Genomic DNA, 22,854 nt, shown 5'->3' on the forward strand with positions numbered 1-22,854 from the left:
TAACAGAGTAAAAAAGGGGTCTATTTCCACTTTGTTTCAGCCACTTAAAGAAGGAAAGTAGAGAAATATTTAATAAAAAATGGGTATTAAGGAAGGACAGATCTTTTATCCAGGTAACAAACAAAAAAAAAATTTTAATCATTCAAGCGATGAGAAAGAAATGAAAATACTGTACTTTTATCTCCAGGTAAGATGGATCGGTAAAATCGGTCCTTCTTTTTCTTCTCCTCTGGGTTTGGGGGTAGAGGTTTGGAACCATGGTTTAGGGTTCCAGCATCTTTGCTGCCTGCTCCAATCATAGTGCTGGTGTTTCTCATCGGAGGGGCTGGGGGTTTGTCTTGAATGTCTAGGCCGTTATTTGACATTGTCACCACCAGCAACAGCTACTGGAATCAGAAAGAAAAACATTAACTCTTATTATTTATTTCTGAGCAAAAGAAAATAAATGTTAAAAGTTTTAAAGAATCCAAATCATAAAGCTTTTCCTTCAAGACCAACGCAAGAACTTCCACCATATACCAGGAATATTGCTCATCTATTCAATTAGCAATTTTCACAGATTTACATGCCTACTCTGTTCCATGCACTACTAAAAATTCACCAGGATCTTGCTTTTCTCTGCATTCCTGTATCTGAGACATTGGAGAGCACAGAAAACCACCATGACGTAACTGAAAATCAGAAATGTGGTCTACCAAAAACTAAGTGTGAATGCTGGTCTCACTTATTAGCTTTAGAGAAATTCTATAACCTCTTAGGTTCCATTTATTCATCTATATCAATATTCTAAAGAACTGCTGGGGCTGATGGTAGTATGCAGTGGGTTAAACCACTGCCCAAAATGCAAGAATTACATATGAGTACCAGCTGCTCCATTTCTGATCCAACTCCCCACTAACACCTGCAGTAGAAGATGGCCTGAGAGCTTGGGCCCCTGCCACCCATGTGTGGGGCCCAGATGAACTTCTGGGCTACTGGCTCTGGCCTGGCCCAACTCAGGCCATTACGGCCAGCTGGGGAATGAACCTATGGATGAAAGATCTCTTTGTCTGTCTCTCCCTCTATCTCTATCACTGTACCTTACAATTAAATAAATCTTCAAAATATCAGTATAAAATAAATATTTTAAAAACTGTGAACAACAGTCCACATACTGAGTTCTCTGTCAATGTCTAACTTTTTAACCTTAGACAAGCTATATTTTCTTTCTCTGGAATGGACTATATCAAGGGTCAGCAAAACTGTTTTGTAAATAGTTTTATCGGAACACAGCCATATTCATTCACTTACGTATTATCTACGATTTCTTTCACATTACACTGACAGAGCTGAGCAATTACAACAAAGTCTATATGCCCACAAACCTAAAAATACTTACCATCTGGCCCTTTATAGAACAAGTTTGCTGACTTCTGGAATATATCATCTTCTGCAGTATCTCCCTCCTCTAAAATTCTGCCTTGCTAGGCAACCAGCATCACGGTGCAGCAGGTTAGGCTGCTGCCTGTGACACCGCATCCTGTTATCAGAGAGCTGGTTTGGGTCCCAGCTGCTTCACTTCTGATCCAGCTCTCTGCTAATGTGCTTAGGAAAGAAGCAGAAGATGCCCAAACTATTTAGGCCTCTGCTTCCCATGCAGAAAAATCAGATGAAGTTCCAGTTTCCTGGCTTTGGCCTGGCCCAAACCCAGTCATTGTGGTCATTTGGGGAGTGAACCGGCAGATGGAAGGCATTTGTTCGTCTGTCTGTTTATCTCTCTCTAACCACCTTTCAAATAAATACGTAAGTCTTTTTTTTTTTTTTAAAGGTAATTAGAAGTTCTACCTTGCTCTATACATATGGTGGTCAATGCAATAACTATCCTGCTCCATATGGTATTCCAGATATATTGACAATCTCCAATGCTTCTGGGAAACAGAATAAAATTTAAAAGAAGGGGAATCCCTATCACATGCTACCAATAGTTTTAATAAAAACAGATGTTATTACAATAAAGTACAAGTCCTAGACAATGGAAAGATAAAAATGTATTCAGAGTCATGAAGTTTCTCATTATTCTTTCATGCTACAGTATAAATCATATCTTTAACCATGACTATATGGAATAAATATATGCTTCTTGGACTTAAAAACAACAGTGCTTTGGAAACAAACAGCTTAAAAACAAAAACACCATAATCACCAACAGCTTTTTAGAAATATTGATGTCCACGGCCAGCGCCGCGGCTCAATAGGCAAATCCTCCACCTGCGGCACCGGCACACCGGGTTCTAGTCCCAGTCGGGGCGCCGGATTCTGTCCCGGTTGCCCCTCTTCCAGGCCAGCTCTCTGCTGTGGTCCGGGAAGGCAGTGGAGGAAGGCCCAAGTCCTTGGGCCCTGCACCCGCACGGGAGACCAGGAGAAGCACCTGGCTCCTGGCTTCGGATCAGTGCGGTGCGCAGACTGCAATGCACCGGCCGCAGCGGCCATTGGAGGGTGAACCAACAGTAAAGGAAGACCTTTCTCTCTGTCTCTCTCTCTCACTGTCCACTCTGCCTGTCAAAAAAAAAAAGAAAAAAAAATATTGATGTCCTGGCTTGACCCCATAAATTTTCATTTAGTAGGGCCAGTTAAAAGCCAAAACGCTGTATTTTAAAAATTAGTGGGCCGGCGCTGCGCCTCACTAGGCTAATCCTCCGCCTTGCGGCGCCGGCACACCGGGTTCTAGTCCCGGTCGGGGCACTGGATTCTGTCCCTGTTGCCCCTCTTCCAGGCCAGCTCTCTGCTGTGGCCAGGGAGTGCAGTGGAGGATGGCCCAAGTGCTTGGGCCCTGCACCCCATGGGAGACCAGGAGAAGCACCTGGCTCCTGCCTTCGGATCAGTGCGGTGCACCGGCTGCGGCGGCCATTGGAAGGTGAACCAACAGCAAAGGAAGACCTTTCTCTCTGTCTCTCTCTCTCACTGTCCACTCTGCCTGTCAAAAAAATAAAAAATAATAATAATAATAATAAATTAGTGATTCCATCCTGATGTCATACACCTAAGAGTGTTAATTGTTAAATTAACAACAGGAGTCACTGTGCACTAACTTCCCACGCAGGACCTCTGTCCTCAGTGAGTTGTATTATGATAGTTAACTGTAAAACTTATCCTCAAACAGTTTTTTTGGGGTGTGTGTGTGAGTGTGTGTGTGTGTGTGTGTGCAAACTGTTGAAATCTTTACTTAGTAGAGTTGGTCTTCTGTGTATAAAGTGAATTGAAAATGAATCTTAGTGGAGAATAGGACTAGGAATGGGAGAGGAAGGAGGTGGAGGGGTAAGAGGGCAGGTATGGTGGGAAGAATCACTATATTCCTAAAGTTGTACTTACAAAATTTGTATCCCTTAAATAAAAGGTTTCTTTGGGTAAATATTTTTTTTAAAAAAGTTAGTGATTCCAACACCAGACAGATTTCCATATCACCGCTTTTAGATATTAATTATATGAGCAAAATTGATAGTCTTTTTAAAAATTTATTTATTTATTTATTTATTTGAGAGAGAAGGCGTTCTCATCCATCGGTTCACATCCTATACACCCACATTGGCTGGGGCTATGTCAGAGCCAATGCTAGGAAATAGGAACTCAATCCAGGTTTCTCGTGGGGGTAGCAGAAACCATGACTGATGCTGCTTCAGGGTCTGCATTAGCAAGAAACTGTTGTAGGAGTCAGAACCAGGTATGGAACTCTGATGCAAGTCTTAATTGGCATCTTAACAATTAGGTTAAAGGCCCAGTCTGTAACGGTCTTTTAACATGTTCTAATAAATCAGATGAACTGAGTGGTCCACCACATTTGGTTTTAGCCTCAATTTTTTTTCAGGTGCCATCAGTAATCTTTTGTTTTGTTTTGTTTTGTGTTTTTCTGACAGGCAGAGTGGACAGTGAGAGAGAGAGAGACAGAGAGAAAGGTCTTCCTTTGCTGTTGGTTCACCCTCCAATGGCCACTGCGGCCGGAGCACTGCAGTCCGCGCACCGCGCTGATCCGAAGCCAGGAGCCAGGTGCTTCTCCTGGTCTCCTGTGCGGGTGCAGGGCCCAAGCACTTGGGCCATCCTCCACTGCACTCCCGGGCCACAGCAGAGAGCTGGACAGGAAGAGGAGCGACCGGGACAGAATCCAGTGCCCCGACCGGGACTAGAACCCGGTGTGCCGGCGCCAAAGGTGGAGGATTAACCTATTGAGCCGCGGCGCCAGCCCCATCAGTAATCTTAAAACACACATTTAAATCTTTTCATTGACATCCCAAAATAGAAGCTGAAGTTGTTTAGCTTGCTTTTAGAGGCTCTCTATTATTTGACCTAGCCCACTTAATCTCATTTTCCATCAGTATCACTCCCTATAATTTCCTTTACACTCTACCTGTATCCAACTTCTCCAGCTTCTTCAAGTGTACCATAGCTCTCACACTTCCATTCCTTTGCACATGTTATTCTCTCTTCCCAGAATGTCAATTTCCTTACTGTGAATACACTAATCCAACAAGGCTTAATTCAATTGTTACTTCTTTCATGAATTCTTTTGGAAATGTTCTCATCGCTAAGTTTCCTCCTCCATGTTCCCAAAGCAATGGTGTATGTTCAAGTTATCACACTTATTTCTCTCATGCCAGAATGTTCCTCAAACGTGGGAACTAATTTTGTCATCTTTGTAATCCAACAGTTCCTTATATATTAACTACCTCACAGTGGATTCAAGTATTTTAGTTAATAAAATTGGCACAAGGATAGATACTTTGCCTTTAAGTAGTTTAGTACAGCTAAAATTCAAGATCCGCCAGCGCTGTGGCTCAATTGGCTAATCCTCTGCCTTGCAGCGCCGGCACACCGGGTTCTAGTCCCGGTCAGGGCGCCGGATTCTGTCCCGGTTGCCCTTCTTCCAGGCCAGCTCTCTACTGTGGCCCTGGAGTGCAGTGGAGGATGGCCCAAGTCCTTGGGCCCTGCACCCCATGCGAGACCAGGAGAAGCACCTGGCTCCTGCCTTCGGATCAGCGCGATGCGCCAGCTGCAGCACACCGGCCGCAGCGGCCATTGGAGGGTGAACCAATGGCAAAGGAAGACCTTTCTCTCTGTCTCTCTCTCACTGTCCACTCTGCCTGTCAAAAAAAAAAAAAAAAAAATTCAAGATCCTTCACCATCTGACACTGACCTGCCTTACAAACTAAGTCGCCACACCTAGACATAGACACAGCCTACATTCAAACTATACCTCAGATATCTATTCCTCTGATATCAACCCCTCTCTCTGTCTCCCCTCAGCCCCCACTCCATCTCACTCAATCTTCCTGTCATGGTTTCTCCATTCTCCCTATCGCACCCCCCCCCCTTTATTTTCAAGTTTATTCATTTATTTGAGAGGCAGAGTTATAAAAATAGAGGGAGAGACAGATCTTCCAACCACTGGTTCACTCCCCAAATGGCTGCAACACGTAGTGCTAGCCAAGCCAAATCCAGGCGCTTCACCTGAGTCTCCCACATGGGTGGCAGGGACCCAAGCACTTGTGCCATCTTCCAGGACTTTCTCTGGCACATCACAGGCAGCTGAATGGGAAGTGGAGCAGCTGGGCCTCAAATGAGATGCCAAAGTCACAGGCAATGGCTTAACCTGCTACATCACAGAGGCAACCTCTATCCCACTAATTTGCAAATAAATCATCCTAATCCTATCCTTTCCATTCCGGTCCCTTCCCTCTCTAACTTATATTTGAGAGGCTCCCAACTGCTGGTTCACTCTACAGATGGCAGATGCAGGGCCAGAGCCAAGGACCAAGAATTTAATCCAGATCTACACAGATGAAAGAAACCCTACTAACTGAACCATCACTGCTACCTCCCAAGGTCTGCATTGGCAGAGTTAGGAGCCAAAACCGGGTATGAAACACGGGCTCTCTGATGTAGGACAGAGGTGTCTTAATTGCTAAGATAAACATCTGCTCTCCCTACTCTGGGTTTAAAAAAAAAATCAAGCAGGCAAGGACAATATTGTGAATCTAGGTTAACTCTGGGTGGTGTGCTTTCTATCCAGTTATTCCAGTTTCACTTTGTAGACTTATCTTTGCTCTCCCTCCCAGCCCCAATTCAAGTTCATCAGCTCTCCAAAGGAAGTTTCCACTGTCTCAGTTCTCAAGTGTACCTTCCCACTCCAGGCTGCCAATTCCAAAATTACACTCACTGCAGCCACCTGACACCCTAATCAAGCCCTTCCTAGCCTCCCAGGCCCTTCATCCAATAGCTTCATTGGACACAAACTCCCTTTTAGATCTACAGCCCAGGATTATGCCAAGAAAGGCTTTACCAACTTTCCTGATCCAGGCCTTTCTTCATGTCTCAGTCCTTTTACTATGTTTGGAGAATTCTCAGAAGTAGGGCTTCACTTTCAAAGAGATTCCCAACTACATACAACTCAAAATCTGCTGAAATCTAATATTTGAATCCTTTTTAACTATAGTGTAGCATATTTTTGAAAACCTCCTATGATAGAAAATCTACAATTTCCAGAAAGCTTATTCTATCTTTGTTCACCTCATCTGAAGAGCTCTCATTTAGGGGCTGGTGCTGTGACATAGTGGGTTAAGCAACTGCCTGCAGTGCCAGCATCCTATATGTGTGCCGGTTTGAGTCCCAACTGCTCCACTTCCAATCCAGCTCCCTGTTAATAGCCTGGGAAAGCACTGGAAACTGGCCCAACTCTTTGGGTCCTTGCCACCAACAGGGAGACCCAGAAGAAGCTCCTGGCTCCTGGTTTCAGCCTGGCCCACCCCTGGCCATTGCAGCCATTTAGAGAGTGAACCAACAGATGGAAAATCTGTCTCTCCTCTCTCTCTAACTCTGCCTTTCAAATTAATTAAATTAAAAAAGAGCTCTCACTTATATTAAATTCTACTTTATTGCAACCATTTTTTTACACATTTACCTTCTCTTTACCCCACTGCCAAAAACCAGACTTAGACAATCAACTCCTCTATGACAAAGTTCATGTTTATGTATTTCTTGATCCCAAATACCAAACTTAGTATAGAATAGGTAATAAAAAAAAATGACCAAATGAATGAAGAAATAAAAGAATAAATGAGAAACAAATAAAAAATGTCCATCTTTTTGTCCTAAATCCTCTTAGAACTATTAAGAAAATTCCATTTTAGCTTTTCCCCAGACTGAACTTTAGATACCCGAAATACCTTTCTTTTTTTTTTTTTTTTTAAGATTTACTTATTTACTTGAAAGTCAAAGTTACACAGCGAGAGAAGGAGAGGCACACAGAGAGAGAGAGAGTCTTCCAATCAACTGGTTCACTTCACAGTTGGCCGCAACAATACCCCTCGAATACGTTCTCTCAATGTTAAACATTTCCTGGACCTTCAATATACTCACAGCACACAACTTTGAGTTTTCTTGATCACTGACAGTCACTGCTCTACACGACTTTCTAGTTTCCCTGCAGTCCCACAACCAATCCTTTCCTCTAGTTTAACAGGTCTTCTTTTCTTTACATTCTTAAATCCCCTCTTTGGTCATTTTGTTCATCTATACTCAGCGCAATAAATAGCACAATTTAAGACCTACAATTTTTTAAGCTTTGTTTACAAGAAAATAGACCCAAAATATCAATCCTGAGAGGAAATACAGTCAATACTTAAACAAGGAGAACAAACACATCTTAAATCTTCTAACACTCTCTACAGATGAAAGGTTGGGAAGATGAGAAACCAATGTCTTCTAACATGCTGCAGTATAAAGCTGGGCCTGAAGCCAACATTCACGATAGCTCAGGTGGTACCCCCTTCCATCCACCTGGAAAACAGATACGAGACAAAGACAGCCTGGCCACAATTTATCAATGGTCTCAGAGGCTCAAGAAGCCTAATAATCTATGAACAAAGAATTATACTGAGGTATTAATTATGAATCAACCGATGGCTCTATAATAAATACACCATCACCATGAGGTTTCAAAAGTGCCACTACAAGGGCAATACATAAAATGATGGTTGGAATTAAAGTCAAGAGACACAAGTGTAAGTCCTAGTTCTGCTGTTCCTTATAGAAATCCCAACATCTGTGAAATGTTATTTCATGTTTTTCTGCTGGTCAAAAAGCAACCAAGGAGGGAAAGTAAAGCCACTATGTATAAGGTAATTTATATACTGAAAGGAAGTGAACCGGGACTTAGCAAAGGAGTATGCTCATTGACTACTTCTCTCCTCTTATCATCATGGTATAAAATAGAACCACAGTAACCAAAGATTTTAAGATATACATAATATCAAAGTCAGAGGCAACTTTAGAGATCACCTAATCTGACTACCTCCCATATTACAGGTAAGGATATTAAGGTCCAAAGAGCAGGAGGAAATTAATTTGGCACAGCAATTTAAAGGTAAAGTAGAACCCTCTTTACATAGATAAAAATTTTACTCAACCTTTAGAGCAAAATTCAAAACTCTCTGCCAAGCAAAACTTTAAACTCTCTGCCAAAGAATTTTCTAACTATTCTGTTCTTAAGTTAAATCTAGCCCCTCTTTCTGACCTGAATTCAGTTACCTCTGATTTAGGTTTAGGTCAGTTCAATCTAGCCAACAGCAAATAGAAGTATACATTACCATGAGCTAATCACTAGGAAACATAAGTGAAGTACTGCTCCTCAAATCAAAAGAATACAGCATAACACAGGGGTATGGGATTTAAAACATGTGGAAGTTACGCATATTTTTGGTGAATCTGTAGGTTTTTAAATTAAGCACAATTCAAATCAATTAACTTTTACTGAATAGTTACATGTAAGGTGCTAAGCTAGAAACCAAAAATAAATAAACAGGTAATAAATGCACAAACAAATAAATGAGTATTAAATGACCCAGCCCTAGAGGTTCTTAGTGTAGCATGCAAACAGCAGGATTTGGAAAACCACAATGTCAGGCTAACTATGAACAGTGCTATAGAACATACAAATTCTGTCCAGACACAGAAGGAAAGACCAAACTGAATTGAGATAATCAGCAAAATTTCACAAAAGAGAAGACAGTAAGAGTAACGGTTCAAAGAATAAATAGGTGACAGGTGTTGGTGTGGTAGTTAGGAGTCACTTGGGATACTCACATCCCACATCAAAGAGCCTGGGTTTAAATTTGGCTCCCCTCTCAATTCCAGCTTCCTGCTAATGCGCACCCTGGGAAGCAGGGTGATGGTTTAAGTAGTTAGGCCTCTGCCACCAACATGGCTTTTAAAACACAAGTGCTGAAGTACTTACAGAGAAGTATGATAACATATGCAGTTTATTTTGAAATGCATTTAAAAATAAAGCAGATTAATGGGTGAAAATATGGATGTGATGTAATATACATGTCAATATATGTGTATAAAGGAGTCAATAAAGTACACTCTGCATTGCTTAACAAAGAGCCACATTCTAAGAAATACATCATTAAGTGATTTAATCAATGCACAAATATCATAGCACATACTCACAAAAAACTAGACGGTTCAGGTAAATTACTTGACATGGTCTAATGAAAAAACAAAAGACACAATAAACACAATGTGTACAAGGCTGCTGCTTATGCAATAAAGATAAAAAGTACAGTACAGTCAATACATAAACCAGTAAGATGGTCATTTATTATCATTGTCAGGTGTTATGTACTACACATAATAGTATGTGCTATATTTGTATATTACTGGCAGCATAATAGGTTTGTTCATACCAGTATCACCATAAACATGCAATGCATTGCCCTATGATATTACATAGCTATGATATCACTAGGCAAAAGGGATTTTTCAGCTCCATTATAATGTAATGGGACTACCATCATGTGTGATCCAAAATGTTATCCATTATGCTGTGCATAACTGTACGCGAAATGTTAATTGTAGTAGTATATAAATGGTGTGTACACAGGTAGTCACTATACAATCCTTTCAGTGTTTTAAATTTTTTCTAATATAATTTTAGGAGAAAAATCACTGATTCTTTAACTCTGCCCCCAGAGTCTCTGATTTAATTGGTATTGGATAGGTTTCATCACTTGTATAATATCTAACTCAAAGAAAAGAGACAATAAATAAGTGAATAATTTTAAAGGATAAAATTGATGGCAAATGCATCTTAAGACTGCTGGAAAATGTACATGTGAGGGTACGGTGTGGCAGAATGCAGCATAAAGGACTAAAGTGGGAAACTACAAAAGTGAGACACAGCAGATCGCAGTGGGCCTTTTATGTTCTGCACCATATACAGCCCTAGTCAGGAAAACAGTCCTTTCTAAGCATTCTAGGCAGTAAATAACCATACTAAAAATAAAAGATGACACTGCTGGCTAAAAAACTAGGCTGTCGGGTGATGACAATGAGAAAAGAGGTGCTGCCTGGAGGAGGAGACCAGCTGCTATCCATCTGCACAGGGACTCGGTGGCTCCCTAAGCTCACACCACAGGACCTGGAGATTATGACAGTACTGTAAAGTTCCTAAGCTTAGCTGAAATTTTAAGAAAATTTCCCCCAGGGAATTTCCTGGCTAACCATTTCTAATCTTCACAACTAGGACTTTAGTCATCATTTGGGGTTCATATTTTAATAATAACTTTTATTATATTTTAATATATTTAGTTTATACTTGAGTTTATAGAAAAGCTGAAAATCTATATAATAGGTGTCATTTTTCTCCTTCATTAACGCAAATATCACCTATATTTGCCAGGCTAATGCTAGGTGCTGAGGATAAAAGAATGAGTAAGTCAAAGTCAAAAGAAGCAGCAGAGCTTCAGGAACACTGCCCATCACCCAGCATTACAAAGTTAGTAGGCAGCAGAGGCAAAGACCTGGAGTGAGTTCTGTGTAATGACAGAATCATTAAACCACATTTCACCGTTGACTCTAGCAGCAAAGGCGTGGGCTAGTAACCTCTAAAACTCGTATAACTTCTCAAGCCATTATTTAAATCAAAAAGTGAAAGGAAGAAGAAATAAAACCTACTCCACATACTAATCATATTTGTTAGTTCAAACAACCCAGAGCAGCTGCAACTGGTATGATCAACACTCCATGTAGAACTGAGGAGTACTGTATGCCCTTGGTGCCTGTTATGAGAATCTGATCTCGCTAATTAAACCATGCCAAGAGGTTTTCTTTGGCAGGAGACTGGAATGCTGCAGTCTTGAATTTGCTGAGGGATGTCATTCTAATTCGTGAAAGACACTCCTGCTATGTAGCCTCCAACCACTTGTTCTAGTTTAGAGTGTAGGGCAGCACATAACAAAACTATAGGCTGTTTCTAGATTATTAAAAAAAAAAAAAAAGAAAAGAAAGAAAGCTACTTCTATTTCTGATCTTCAGTTTCTCTTATACAAAATATAAATTAAAACTATTTCACAAGGCCGGCACTGCGGCTCAATAGGCTAATCCTCCACCTGCGGCACCAGCACACCGGGTACTAGTCCCAGTCGGGGCGCCAGATTCTGTCCCAGTTGCCCCTCTTCCAGTCCAGCTCTCTGCTGTGGCCCGGGAGTGCAGTGGAGGATGGCCCAAGTGCTTGGGCCCTGCACCCACACGGGAGACCAGGAGAAGCACCTGGCTCCTGCCTTCGGATCAGCGTGGTGCGCCGGCCACAGCGCACCGGCCGTGGTGGCCATTGGAGGGTGAACCAACGGTAAAAGGAAGACCTTTCTCTCTGTCTCTCTCTCACTGTCCACTCTGCCTGTCAAAAAAAATAAAAAATAAAATAAAATTTAAAAAAGACTATTTCACAGAGTTATCATGAGAATTGAGAAGCATATATAAAAGTACCTAGCCTGGCACAAAATAGATGTTCAATAAACATCCCCTTCTGCCACCTACCAGTTTCACTTCTATTATTCCCTAAGCTTGTCACTCCAGGTTAGTATACCTTTATTTTCCTATCCTGTCACACTGTTCTCTGTGTAAAACATCCCAGTTTCTCTGCCAAGCAAACTCCTACTCATTCTTCAAGGCCCCACTAGACTCACTTCCTCTATGAAATCTTCATAAGCCCCCTTACTTATAATTTTCCCCAAAATTTCATAGCCTTCTATTAAAGTACCCAACTTTACCAACTTTAAACATTATTATTACTTTAATTTAATTTATTTATTTTCATTTGATTTAAAAGGTAGAGAGACAAAGAAAGATCTTCCATTTGCCAGCTCATTCTCCAAATGCCCAAAACAGACTCAGCTGGGCCAGACCACCATCAAGACCCCAGAACTCAATCCAGGTTGCTCCTATGCATGGCAGAGTACTTGAGCCATCACTTAACTGCTTTCCAAGGTGCAGATAAGTAGGAAGCTGGAATCAGAAACTGAGCTGAAACTCAAACCCAGACTCTGATAAGGGGGGCAAAACATCATCTTAACCACTATACCAAACAAAATCTACCCTGCTATTCCAAATACGCCCCCACAAAACAAATTCAATAGCATTTTATACATACTTCTATGCAGCAATTCCAAAATCTTATTCTATCAACTATAGTTCACTCTTGTTGTCCTCACTGACCAGGCCATGAGCAACTCAAGGGACAAAACTGATTAGTCCATGGCCTACCCAGCACAAACCTGGCACACAATGTGATTAGTGAAGTTCACCTATGAAGGCAGCTTGGTTTAGATAAGAAAACACAGGAGCTGGAAAGATCCTGAAGAATTAGTTCCAAACCTTAATGTTATGGGAACCTGAAACTCATAGGGGTATGCAATTTACTTACAACCACTATGTGAAATAGTGATAAAGACATGGATAGTTTCTGATTATTCTGATTCTCTCAAAAATACTGGTTCTACACTAATTATAATTTGAGACAGAATGAGCAAAGGCTATATCTGGAAGGCTTCTGCTGATTAGAGGCAGCAGAGTGGTAGATAAAGGGCAGAGAGAATTGGAGAAAAAAAATTAAGTTCATTTAGGCTGGTCTGTACCTAACTACTAACACACACACACACACACACACAAATCTTTCTCATTCCTATGGCTACTACTTCCATACAGTAACTGGAATTACTTGCAGAAACCAATACTTGTATGTCTGATAATCCTCTCCCTATCATCTTGAAAATTTCCTGACCTGTAGCCCCACTGGAGTTATCCCTAACAAATGAGGTAAGAAATCAAATCTGTTTCAAACCCCAGTCCTACCACTGAATATCTGCACTGAGAAAACCCAAGATCTGAGAGCTAGAAGGAACCACAAATGCCACCTGGCTCAACCTCCAGGAAACACTGGAATTTACTGTCTCTTCGGTGCTTGACCTTCCAGCCGATCCCTGGCCTAAACATGCGCTGTGATTTCCCACACTGCTGTAAGCTACCTCAAAGGAAAGTTTCTCTACCTAGTCAGACCCACAGCATGAAAAGGGACTGCCCTTCCTCCTCTCAAAGATTAGCAAGACTAAGCCAAAGCCAATCAATCTTCCAATGTCCATTTATTTCAATCACCTATGAACACTCAAACTCTTGCCACCAGTCCTTTCTATATAGCTTCTAATCTGATCAAATCCCCCACCCTTCTGATGCTGGAGCTTTACACTTTACTTTGGAACTTCTCATTTGTCACTGGCTAATTCCTCCATCTCCTCGCCCTAAAATAATTTGGATAGGGCCAGCATTATGGAACAACAGGTTAAGTCTCTGCTTGCAATATGGGCAACCCAAATTGGAGCACCAGTTCCAGTTCCAGCTGCTATGTTTCCAATCCAGGTACTTGTTAATGTACCTGGGAAGGCAGAGGAAGAAGGCCCAAATACTTGACACTCATCTGGGGGACCAGGATGGAGTTCCTGGTACCTGGCTTTGGTCTGGCCAGTCCTGGCTGTTGTGGTCATTTGAGGAGCGAACAAATGGTTAGAAGATCTCTCTACTTCTCTCTCAATCACTGTCATTCTGCCTTTCAAATAAATTTTTTAAAAAATCAACATCCTTGCCTCTCCCTCCATTTCCAAAATTTAATTGGTAATCCTAGCTTTAAGATAATTGATTTCTGGCCAGGGCCATGGCTCACTTAGCTAATCCTCCGCCTGCGGCGCCAGCACCCCGGGTTCTAGTCCCAGTTGCTCCTCTTCCAGTCCAGCTCTCTGCTGCAGCCAGGGAGGGCAGTGGAAGATGGTCCAAGTCCTTGGGTCCCTGCACCCACATGGGAGACCAGGAGGAAGCACCTGGCTCCTGGCTTCAGATCAGCCCAGCGCCGGCTGTGGCAGCCATTAGGGGAGTGAACCAATGGAAGGAAGACCTTTCTCTCTGTCTCTCACTGTCTATAACTCTCTGTGTCTCTCTCTCTCACTGTCTAACTCTGCCTGTCAAAAAAAAAAAAAAAGATAATTGATTTCAACTCTTCCCCACAACTGTCTCTATACTGAAGGAGCCAATGTTCTAGAGAATATTACAAAACCTGGCTTGCTTCTTTCACTTGGAATGTATTATTACTTTCCCACACTGGATGTTCCATTTACCTTCTCCTTAGCTGATGAGCTTATTTTCAATGAGAAAGCAGAAATCTTAGCAGGAGAACTCTGTCTTCATGCCTCCCTACATCTGTATCCATGATCTCCTTCTTCCCCCAGTACAATGAAAGAGGTATCCCTCCTACCATCAGAAACCATTCTCCCTTCTCTTTCAATTGCACTCTTCTCACCTGGAATGATCTTATCTCCCAGCTACATCAACCCTTCCTTCTATATTAAATATGTTCAGTATTGAGTATCTATAAAGAACTTGTACTGACCTAACAAAGACAAAATCTCAGTGCTTATGGAGTTTCTAGCCTAGTTAAGAGAAGCAAAGAAATAAGTAAATAAATACAGAACAACATCAAGTCCATATATATGTGTGAATTGGGGAGTTACATAAGCTAATCTGATCAGGGTAAGCTTTTCTGAGGAAGAGACAATTAAGATCTGAATGAGGCCGGCGCCGTGGCTCAACAGGCTAATCCTCCGCCTTGCGGCGCCGGCACACCGGGTTCTAGTCCCGGTCGGGGCACCGATCCTGTCCCGGTTGCCCCTCTTCCAGGCCAGCTCTCTGCTGTGGCCAGGGAGTGCAGTGGAGGATGGCCCAAATGTTTGGGCTCTGCACCCCATGGGAGACCAGGAGAAGCACCTGGCTCCTGCCATCGGAACAGCGCGGTGCGCCGGCCGCAGCGCGCTACCGCGGCGGCCATTGGAGGGTGAACCAACGGCAAAAGGAAGACCTTTCTCTCTGTCTCTCTCTCACTGTCCACTCTGCCTGTCAAAAATAATAATAATAAAAAAAAAAGATCTGAATGAAATGAGACAGGAAATCACAATAATATCTAAAAGAAAACCATTTTAAGAACAGGGAGAGCAGTAAGTACAATTGTTCTAAATGAGAGCACTCTGGACACACAGGCTAAAGTTGAGTGAAAAAGGAAATATATGGTAAGACACTGAGATCAGAAATGTAGCCAGAAGTCAGCTTGTATAGGGCCTTATAGGCCACAATAATAAATTTGGATTTTATAGCAAGTGTGGGAAGACACTAAAAAGGTTTTGCGCTGTGATCTGATTTATGTTGTTGTTTTTAAGTTATTATTTGTATTTATTTGAGAGGCAGGCAGGCAAAGAGAAAGACAGAAAGCTCCCTTCTGTTGGTTCACTCCCCAGATGCTCACAACAGCCCCAACAGGATCTGGGAACTCAATCCAGGTCTCCCACATGAGTAGCAGGAACCCAGTCACTTGAGCCATCACTACTGCCTCCCGGGGTCTGCATTAACAGGAAGTCAGAGTCAAAAACTGGAGCTGGGGGATCAAATCCAAGGCACTCTAATGTGAGATGTAAATGACTAGGCCAGATGCCTATCCTGTTCATGTTTTATTTTTATTTATCCATTTTCATTTTATTTGGAAGGCAGAGTGATAAACAGAGAGAGAGAAGAGAAAGAGAGAGAGAGAGAGAGAGATTGACTTTCCATCTGGTGGTTTACTCCCCAAATTCCAGTATCAGCCAGGGCTGGGCCAGGCTGAAGTCAGGGACCAGAACTCCATCTAGGTATCCCAAATGTGTAGCAGGTGTACTTTACCCATCACCACTGCCTCCCAGGGTGCACATTTTCAGGAAGCTGGAATCAGAAAAGAGCTGGTTCTTTGATGTCAGGCACTCTGATTTGTGATGTAGGTATCCCAAACATCACCTTAACCATTGTACCAAACACCAGTCCCTGGTTTATATTTTAAACAGATTACTCTGGCTGCAGAAAATAGATTGTAAAGAAGTAAAAAAAACAATTAGGAAGTTTTTTTAATGATCTAGGTGAGAATTTATGGTAGCTTAGATAACTGGCAGTAGATGGAGAAAAGTATTTCAAAGGTAAGTATATTTTGAAGGTAGAATCAAATGACTTTAAATTATTTTTAAAAAGTATTTATTTGAAAGGCAGAATGACAAAGAAAGAGGAAGTCACACACACAAACACACACACACACACTAAGAGAGGAAGAGAGAGAGAAAAGGCGAGAGAGAGAGAGAGAGAGAGAGAGAGAGAATCTCCCACCTACTGATTTACTCCCAAATGCCCACAACAGCCAAACAGCCAGGGCTGGGTAAGACCAAAGCCAAGAGCCAGAAACTCCATCCAGGTATCCCATGTGGGCAGCAGGAACTCAATTACTTGAGTCTTCATCTGGCACATCACTTCAAACACACTAGCAGGCAGCTGAGTGAGAAGTTCAGAGTAGCCAATATTGAAACCAGGCCCTCATATATAGATTAAGACTATATTAAGCAGTAGCTTAATACACCACAATGACCACGCCTCAAATGGTTTAGGATTTAGAGATTAGATATAGCATGTGAGCAGAAAGGAAAAATCAAGATGATCAAAAAAATTTTTTCCTGTCCGACAAAATATTGGGTGAAAATAAACACGATGCAGTGCTTCCTACACACATACATTCTCCTGATGGTCATATCCTCCAAATATCACTTACTTCTCTGCTCCCCTTCATAGCTTCTTAAAAGAAATATTTACTTAAACTATTACTTCCTCTTTTTCTGTGTGCCAACTAACACTCTATCATTTCACCAAAAATAGTCTCAAGATTACCAATTATTTCATCTTGCCAAAACAGTCACTTTTCTGTCCTCATCTTATTCTCTCAGCAGCATTCAACGTTAACTGACCTCCTTCCCGTTCAAACATCCACTTTGTTGGCTTCTGAGGAAGCGCATTCACCTGGCTTTCCTTTTATCTTTCTGTTACTTTTCTCCTTTGTAGACTCCAGCATCTCTGGCTATTCTCCCCATGTCTGTCCATGGCCCAGATCCGCCTCTACTCACACATTATACTCTCCCAAGATAACTCATTCACACTGATAATGCTCAAGTTTCTATCTGTTGGCCAAATAGCTCTCTCTCAAATAAATAACCATCTATTAAACAACTCTACCTGCATTTCTCATTTGTAACACATACCTGACATGGCAAAAGGGAATTCTTGGTTTTCACAGCATCTATCATGAGTTTTAATCATATCTGCTTTCTTATTATATATTTACCTCAATAAAAAGTAAACTTCACCAAGTAGCAATCATGTCTGTTGGGTTTACCAATGTGCACCAAGCAACTAAAAGGGCTTAGCAAGAGGAGGCACTTAATAGACACAGCATTTACTACACTCTGTCTGTGCCCTCAAAAAACTAAGACTAATGGGAGAAGCAGACACATAGATCACTGTCACATTACAACATGGTACTTTGCCCCTACCAAGTGATGAAAAGCAAGCACACAGGTATTGCATAAATCCAGCAGAAGGGCCATGAAAAGTCTAGATGTCAAGAAGGACTTTCTTGAGAAAATGACTTAAGAGTTTGTTTTCATTTTCCACTTGAAGGGCAGAGAGACAGAGAGAGCTCTTCCATCTGCTGGTTTATTCCCCAAATGCCTACAACAGCAAGGGCTGGCGCAGGCTGAAACCAAGGGCCCAGAATTCAACGTGGGTCTTCCATATGGATGGCAAGGATCCAAGTACTTGAGCTATCACCCGTTGCCTACCAAGGTGCACACGAGCAGAAAGCTAGAATGGAAGCAGAGTATCTGGGGCTCAAACAAGGCACTAGGATATGGGGCAAGGGCATCCCAAGCAGTGTCTTAACTGCAGCCCCAAACACCTACCCCTTGAGAGGTTTTTGTTTGTTTTTTAAAATTTATTTACTGGGGCCAGCATTGTGATGCAACAGGTTATAGCCACAGCTTTGCAGCACCAGCATCCCATATGGATGCCAGTTCTGGTCCTGGCTGCTCTACTTCTGATCCAGCTCCCTGCAAATGTGCCTGGGAGGGTAGTGGAGGATGGCCCAAGTCTTTGGGCCCCTGCTCCAACACCGGAGAACCAGAGGAAGCTCCTGGCCATTGTGGCCATTTGGAGAGTAAATCAGCTGATGGAAGATCTCTCTCTCTCTCTCTCTCTCTCTGTCTCTCCTTCTCTCTCACTCTGCTTTTCAAATACATAAATAAATCTTTATTTGAAAGGCAGAGTCACACACACACATGCACACACACACACAAACAGATACATCTTCCATCTGCTGGTACACTCGCCAAGTGGCCACAATGACCAGGCTTAAGCCAGTAACTTTCTCTGGGGTCTCCCACATAAATAACAGGGACTCAAGTACTTAAGCCATCATCCACTGCTTTCCAAGTGCATTAGCAGGAGCTGGATTAGAAGTGGAGCAGCCAGGACTCAAACAGGCACTCCAAAAATAAAATGTGAGTGTCCCAAGCTGCAGCTTACCCTACTGATCCACATATGCCAGCCCTGGGAGTTAAATCTTTTGCAGGATAAGAATACATATTGCTATTACATAATTTTTATATATAATTACTTTTAAGCTTTATAATGATCCTGCAACATAATTATAAATACCTTCCATTTTATATATGAAGCTTAGCGAGATTAACACTAAAGTAACCAATAACCAGTAGAACCAAGATTTGAACTGAAGTCAATCTACTTGTAAATCCTACCCTCAACATCCTTTTTGCTTTTTTTTTAGGATCAATAAAAATAATATCTTTTATACTTACCACCTACTATTTGATCTTGAACAAAACACACTCTTGTATATCTCTTGGTCTTCATTTTGAGCATGGTGTTCAGCTACCAATCCCAAAGCCTTCTCCATCCAGTTCCCTCCTTTTCCTTTATCCACTGAGAAATGCTAGTCTTTCAGTCTACTGCATCCAGTATATGAACATTTTTTTTCTAAGATTTATTTATTTATTTGCAAGGCAGAGTTACAGAAAGAGAAGGGGAGAGACAGAGAGAGAGCGAGATCTTCCATCCACTGGTTCACTCCCTAAATGGCCACAATGACCAGGGCTGGACCAGGCCAAAGCCAGGAGTCAGGAGCTTCTTCCTGGTCTGCCACATGAGTGGCAGGGGCCCAAGCACTTGGGCCAGTTTCCACTGCCTTCCCAGGCACATTAGCAGGGAGTTGGATCAGAACTGAAGCAGAGGTCAGCACTGTGATGTAGTAGCTAAAGCTCCCATATGGGCACCAGTTCAAATCTTGGCTGCTCTACTTCTGATCTATCTCTCTATTATGGCCTGGGAAAGCAGCAGAAGATGGCCCAGGCCCTTGGGCCCCTGCACCCACATGGGAGACCCGGAAGAAGCTTCTGGCTCCTGGCTTCACATTGGCACAGCTCCAACTATTGCGGCCATCTTGGGAGTGAACCAAATTATGGAAGACCTCTTTCTCTCTCTCTCTCTGCCTCTGCCTCTGCCTCTCTGTAACTCTTCCTTTTAAATAAATAAATAAACCTTCAAAAAAAAAAAAAAGAATTGAAGCAGTTGGGATTCGAACCAGTGCACATATGGGATGCTAGCACTGCAGGCAGCAGCTTAACCTGTTGCACCACAGTGCCAGTCCCTGAGCATTTTTTCACATGCTTGAGAATACATTCAGGAACAGCCACAATAACATACATACAGCACTTTACAAAGCATTTTCACAAATTTCATTTGATACTCACATGCCTATGAAGTATTAAATCCCTATTTTAGAGAGGCAATGCAAGTAAAATATATAGCCTATTTATGTCTGGGGTCTCTGGATTCTCTGGCCCACCAGAAACTGAATTTAAGAAAACAGAAGGAATAGGAAGGAGATCACAGAAGGAGCTCAGCACTGAGTCACCCAAGTCACCTGGAGCCAGAAGTTAACAGGACAAAGTCCATATCCCTTCCAAGGTAATGAGTGTTTGGCCACGGCCCAGTAACCTGTCACATGGAACTGTTTTTATTTTCAACTCAGCAGTAACTAGACTAGCCCCAAAGATAGACAGAAAAGAGACTATATGAAAACCCCTGTATACTATATGCCCACACATGGTGTAAGAGAATAAATATCACTTTTAGAGAAGAGTGTAGGTCCCAGTTCTGACACTGACCTGCTGCTGAATTAAAAGCATCCTCTTCCACACTATCATAGCTCTTTGCTCTTCCCTGTACAATACTTACTACATGAGGTTCCCCACCCCTTGACTTGCATGTCAATGCAGCAACCGAGTCCAATTTCTACTCGTCTATCTCCAGCACCAAAACCACCCTCTCTGTAGCAGAGGATTCAGAGAATGCTGCCTAATGGGTGAATGCTGTACTGAAAGTGCTTTGTATATACTCACATTCCACATTCTAGTCTGGACAGAGAGTGCGCAAAGCAGTAGTTTTGTCATTCTCATCTCTGCCTCCCCTCATTTCCCCCCACTTTGAGGACACGACTCAAGAAAAATGTGCTGAGTAGAAATAAACCAGTCAAAATATCCAGTCTTCAGAGGGGGAGAGAATTAACTTGTACTTGTAGGGTCCCTTTTCCCAATCTATAATTTTTCCCTCTATATGTATCCCTACACCCAAACAATACCTATACTGCCCAAGCCACCCTACTCTTCAAAAGCCCACTGTCTTCTCCCCCAGGACTCCTCCCTCTCCTCTCCCTGGACTGACAAGTCAACCTCCTTTCCTCCAGGTCAGCAGTGCCCTACAGCTGCCAAATGTCACTGGTCATCTCCCAGTCACTCATCTCCCTGTAGGGAATGTGAGCCTCTGCCCAGCCCTGCCTGACACTCTTGCTCCCTTCCCACGCTAGCCTTCAAGTCCCCTACTTCCTATCTTACTCAGTACTGCCTACCTCCTGCCTCCACAGTAAAGAGGTGAGGGGAACAAATCCAGGAAGAGGGACTTCTCATTTCCAGGACCCACCCAAAGTGTGGAGGCATGAAGGAGAGAGATTGACACTTGGAAAAAATAGACTTTAGTGTGAAACCCAGAAGTCAGAGGCTTAGGTAAGACACAGAGAATGTCTGACCTGACAAACACTGTAGCAAAGGGCCCTAAAAAACAGTAACCTACTGGTAATGAGAAAGTGTAACCAGAAATGCTAAGAGAAAGCAGAAAGCCTAACCAAGAGAAACACCCAGAGAGGGGAGGAAAAACCGGATATAACAGGGGAAAGGTAAGAAAGGAGAAGACGAGGGGAACACGAGAAAGAAATAACACATGGGGTACAAGAATAGGTGGGGAAAGGGAGGAACCAGAGAAATTATCAGAATAGAAAGTACAAAGAATATAGAAAGCAAAGACCCATGGGAAAGAGGTGGGGGGAGAAAGAGGTCCAAAACAATGTAGTTACATTAGTATCAGGCCTGATACGAGTGTCTTGGTGCCAGATAATAAAGATAGAAGGAATTATGGTGATTAAGACACCACACAGTTGCGTGGTCTGTCATTTACAGAGTAAAGAGTAAAGAGAGTGCTCCAGAGAAGACAGCCCAGCTTAAAGCAGGTTTATATCTAAGTGTAGAATTGGCCAGGTCAGAGAAAAACCGTTCACATACCTTGACCTGCGGCTTCACAATCCCACCTCCCTACGCCCAACAGACCTACATTCAAACACCAAAATATACATCAGCATTCTCAGTCTCTGCCTAGCCCCTCAAGTCACACACTTTAAACAGACCAGCAAGATGCCAAACAAAAGGTGAGCTGGAAGACAGGATATCAAGGTCTGCTTTCCATGCTCACCTGTCTCCTGCAGTATTAGGGGGAACATCTCTGCAGTCCATTCTAGGACTTTAACCAACTCACCTTTCCAAAGGGTAGTTTGACAGACTGAGGAAGCCAAAATTACAAACAGAGTGTCATGCCCTTCATTGCAGGTAAGAAAACTGAGGGTCAGAGGGACTGCCTTACCGGGACCAGCCTCCCAAGTCTCCAATCTCTCAGTTCACCTCGCCTCTGAACAGAGAAAATCCCCCACGGTCCTAGCAGAGCAGCAGCTACGCTGAAGCAGCAGAAAGCATTGCCCAGTCCGCCAAGCAGAGGGTGCTTGCAAAAGAGTAGGGCCCCTGAGGCTGAGCGGCTCCCCGAATGCACAGCTTCCCCTTCACACCCTTCCCTAACCAGCACTCTGAATCCAGTGCAGGCCTCGCCCTGAGTGGGCTCATCTGAAGGTTCCACAATCAGTTGGTTCTCTCATTTAGGGTCCACAAGGCAAAAGGGATGTAATATGACCCCCAGAATCTACAAGACACCCCCCGCACATCCCCACTCCCGGAAACCAAAGGAAAGCCCCCAGAGCACCACAGCCGGGTGAGCCCCGGGCAGCACCGGCATTACCTGGTTGGGGGAGCCGGCCCCAGCATCTCTGACGATTGTTTCTGTTGCAGAGCCACACCTCGCCCTGCCTGGCAGGGTTCGTACAAAGCCCTGGCTTCGCGGGCTCCAGCTCCCCTTGATTCAGCCAGGGCGGGCTCCGGTAGCTGAACCGCCCAGCTCCCCGAGGTGCAGCAGGCTGTCGCTGGCGCCCTCGCT

At 42.9% G+C, this 22,854-nt stretch overlaps 1 protein-coding gene across 4 annotated transcripts in view; it reads right to left on the bottom strand.

Annotated features, from left to right (window-relative positions):
• The window catches only part of PAK1 (p21 (RAC1) activated kinase 1), a 198,063-nt gene that overhangs the window by 95,037 nt on the left and 80,172 nt on the right, over positions 1 to 22,854 (bottom strand). Inside the window, exons 1-2 of one of the 4 annotated variants that reach the window (XM_062196756.1) lie at positions 22,660 to 22,848; positions 176 to 383 (exon numbers count right to left, since the gene is read on the bottom strand). In XM_062196756.1, coding sequence (XP_062052740.1) covers positions 176 to 365 — 190 coding nt within the window. In that variant the 5' untranslated portion in view covers positions 366 to 383; positions 22,660 to 22,848. Of the gene's footprint in view, positions 1 to 175; positions 387 to 22,659; positions 22,849 to 22,854 lie in introns of those variants that run through there. The other 3 variants (XM_062196755.1, XM_062196757.1, XM_062196758.1) reach the window with 3 other exon arrangements.

The sequence above is a fragment of the Lepus europaeus genome, chromosome 7 (genome assembly GCF_033115175.1).
Source record: "Lepus europaeus isolate LE1 chromosome 7, mLepTim1.pri, whole genome shotgun sequence".
In the NCBI taxonomy this organism is placed as follows: Eukaryota; Metazoa; Chordata; class Mammalia; order Lagomorpha; family Leporidae; genus Lepus; species Lepus europaeus.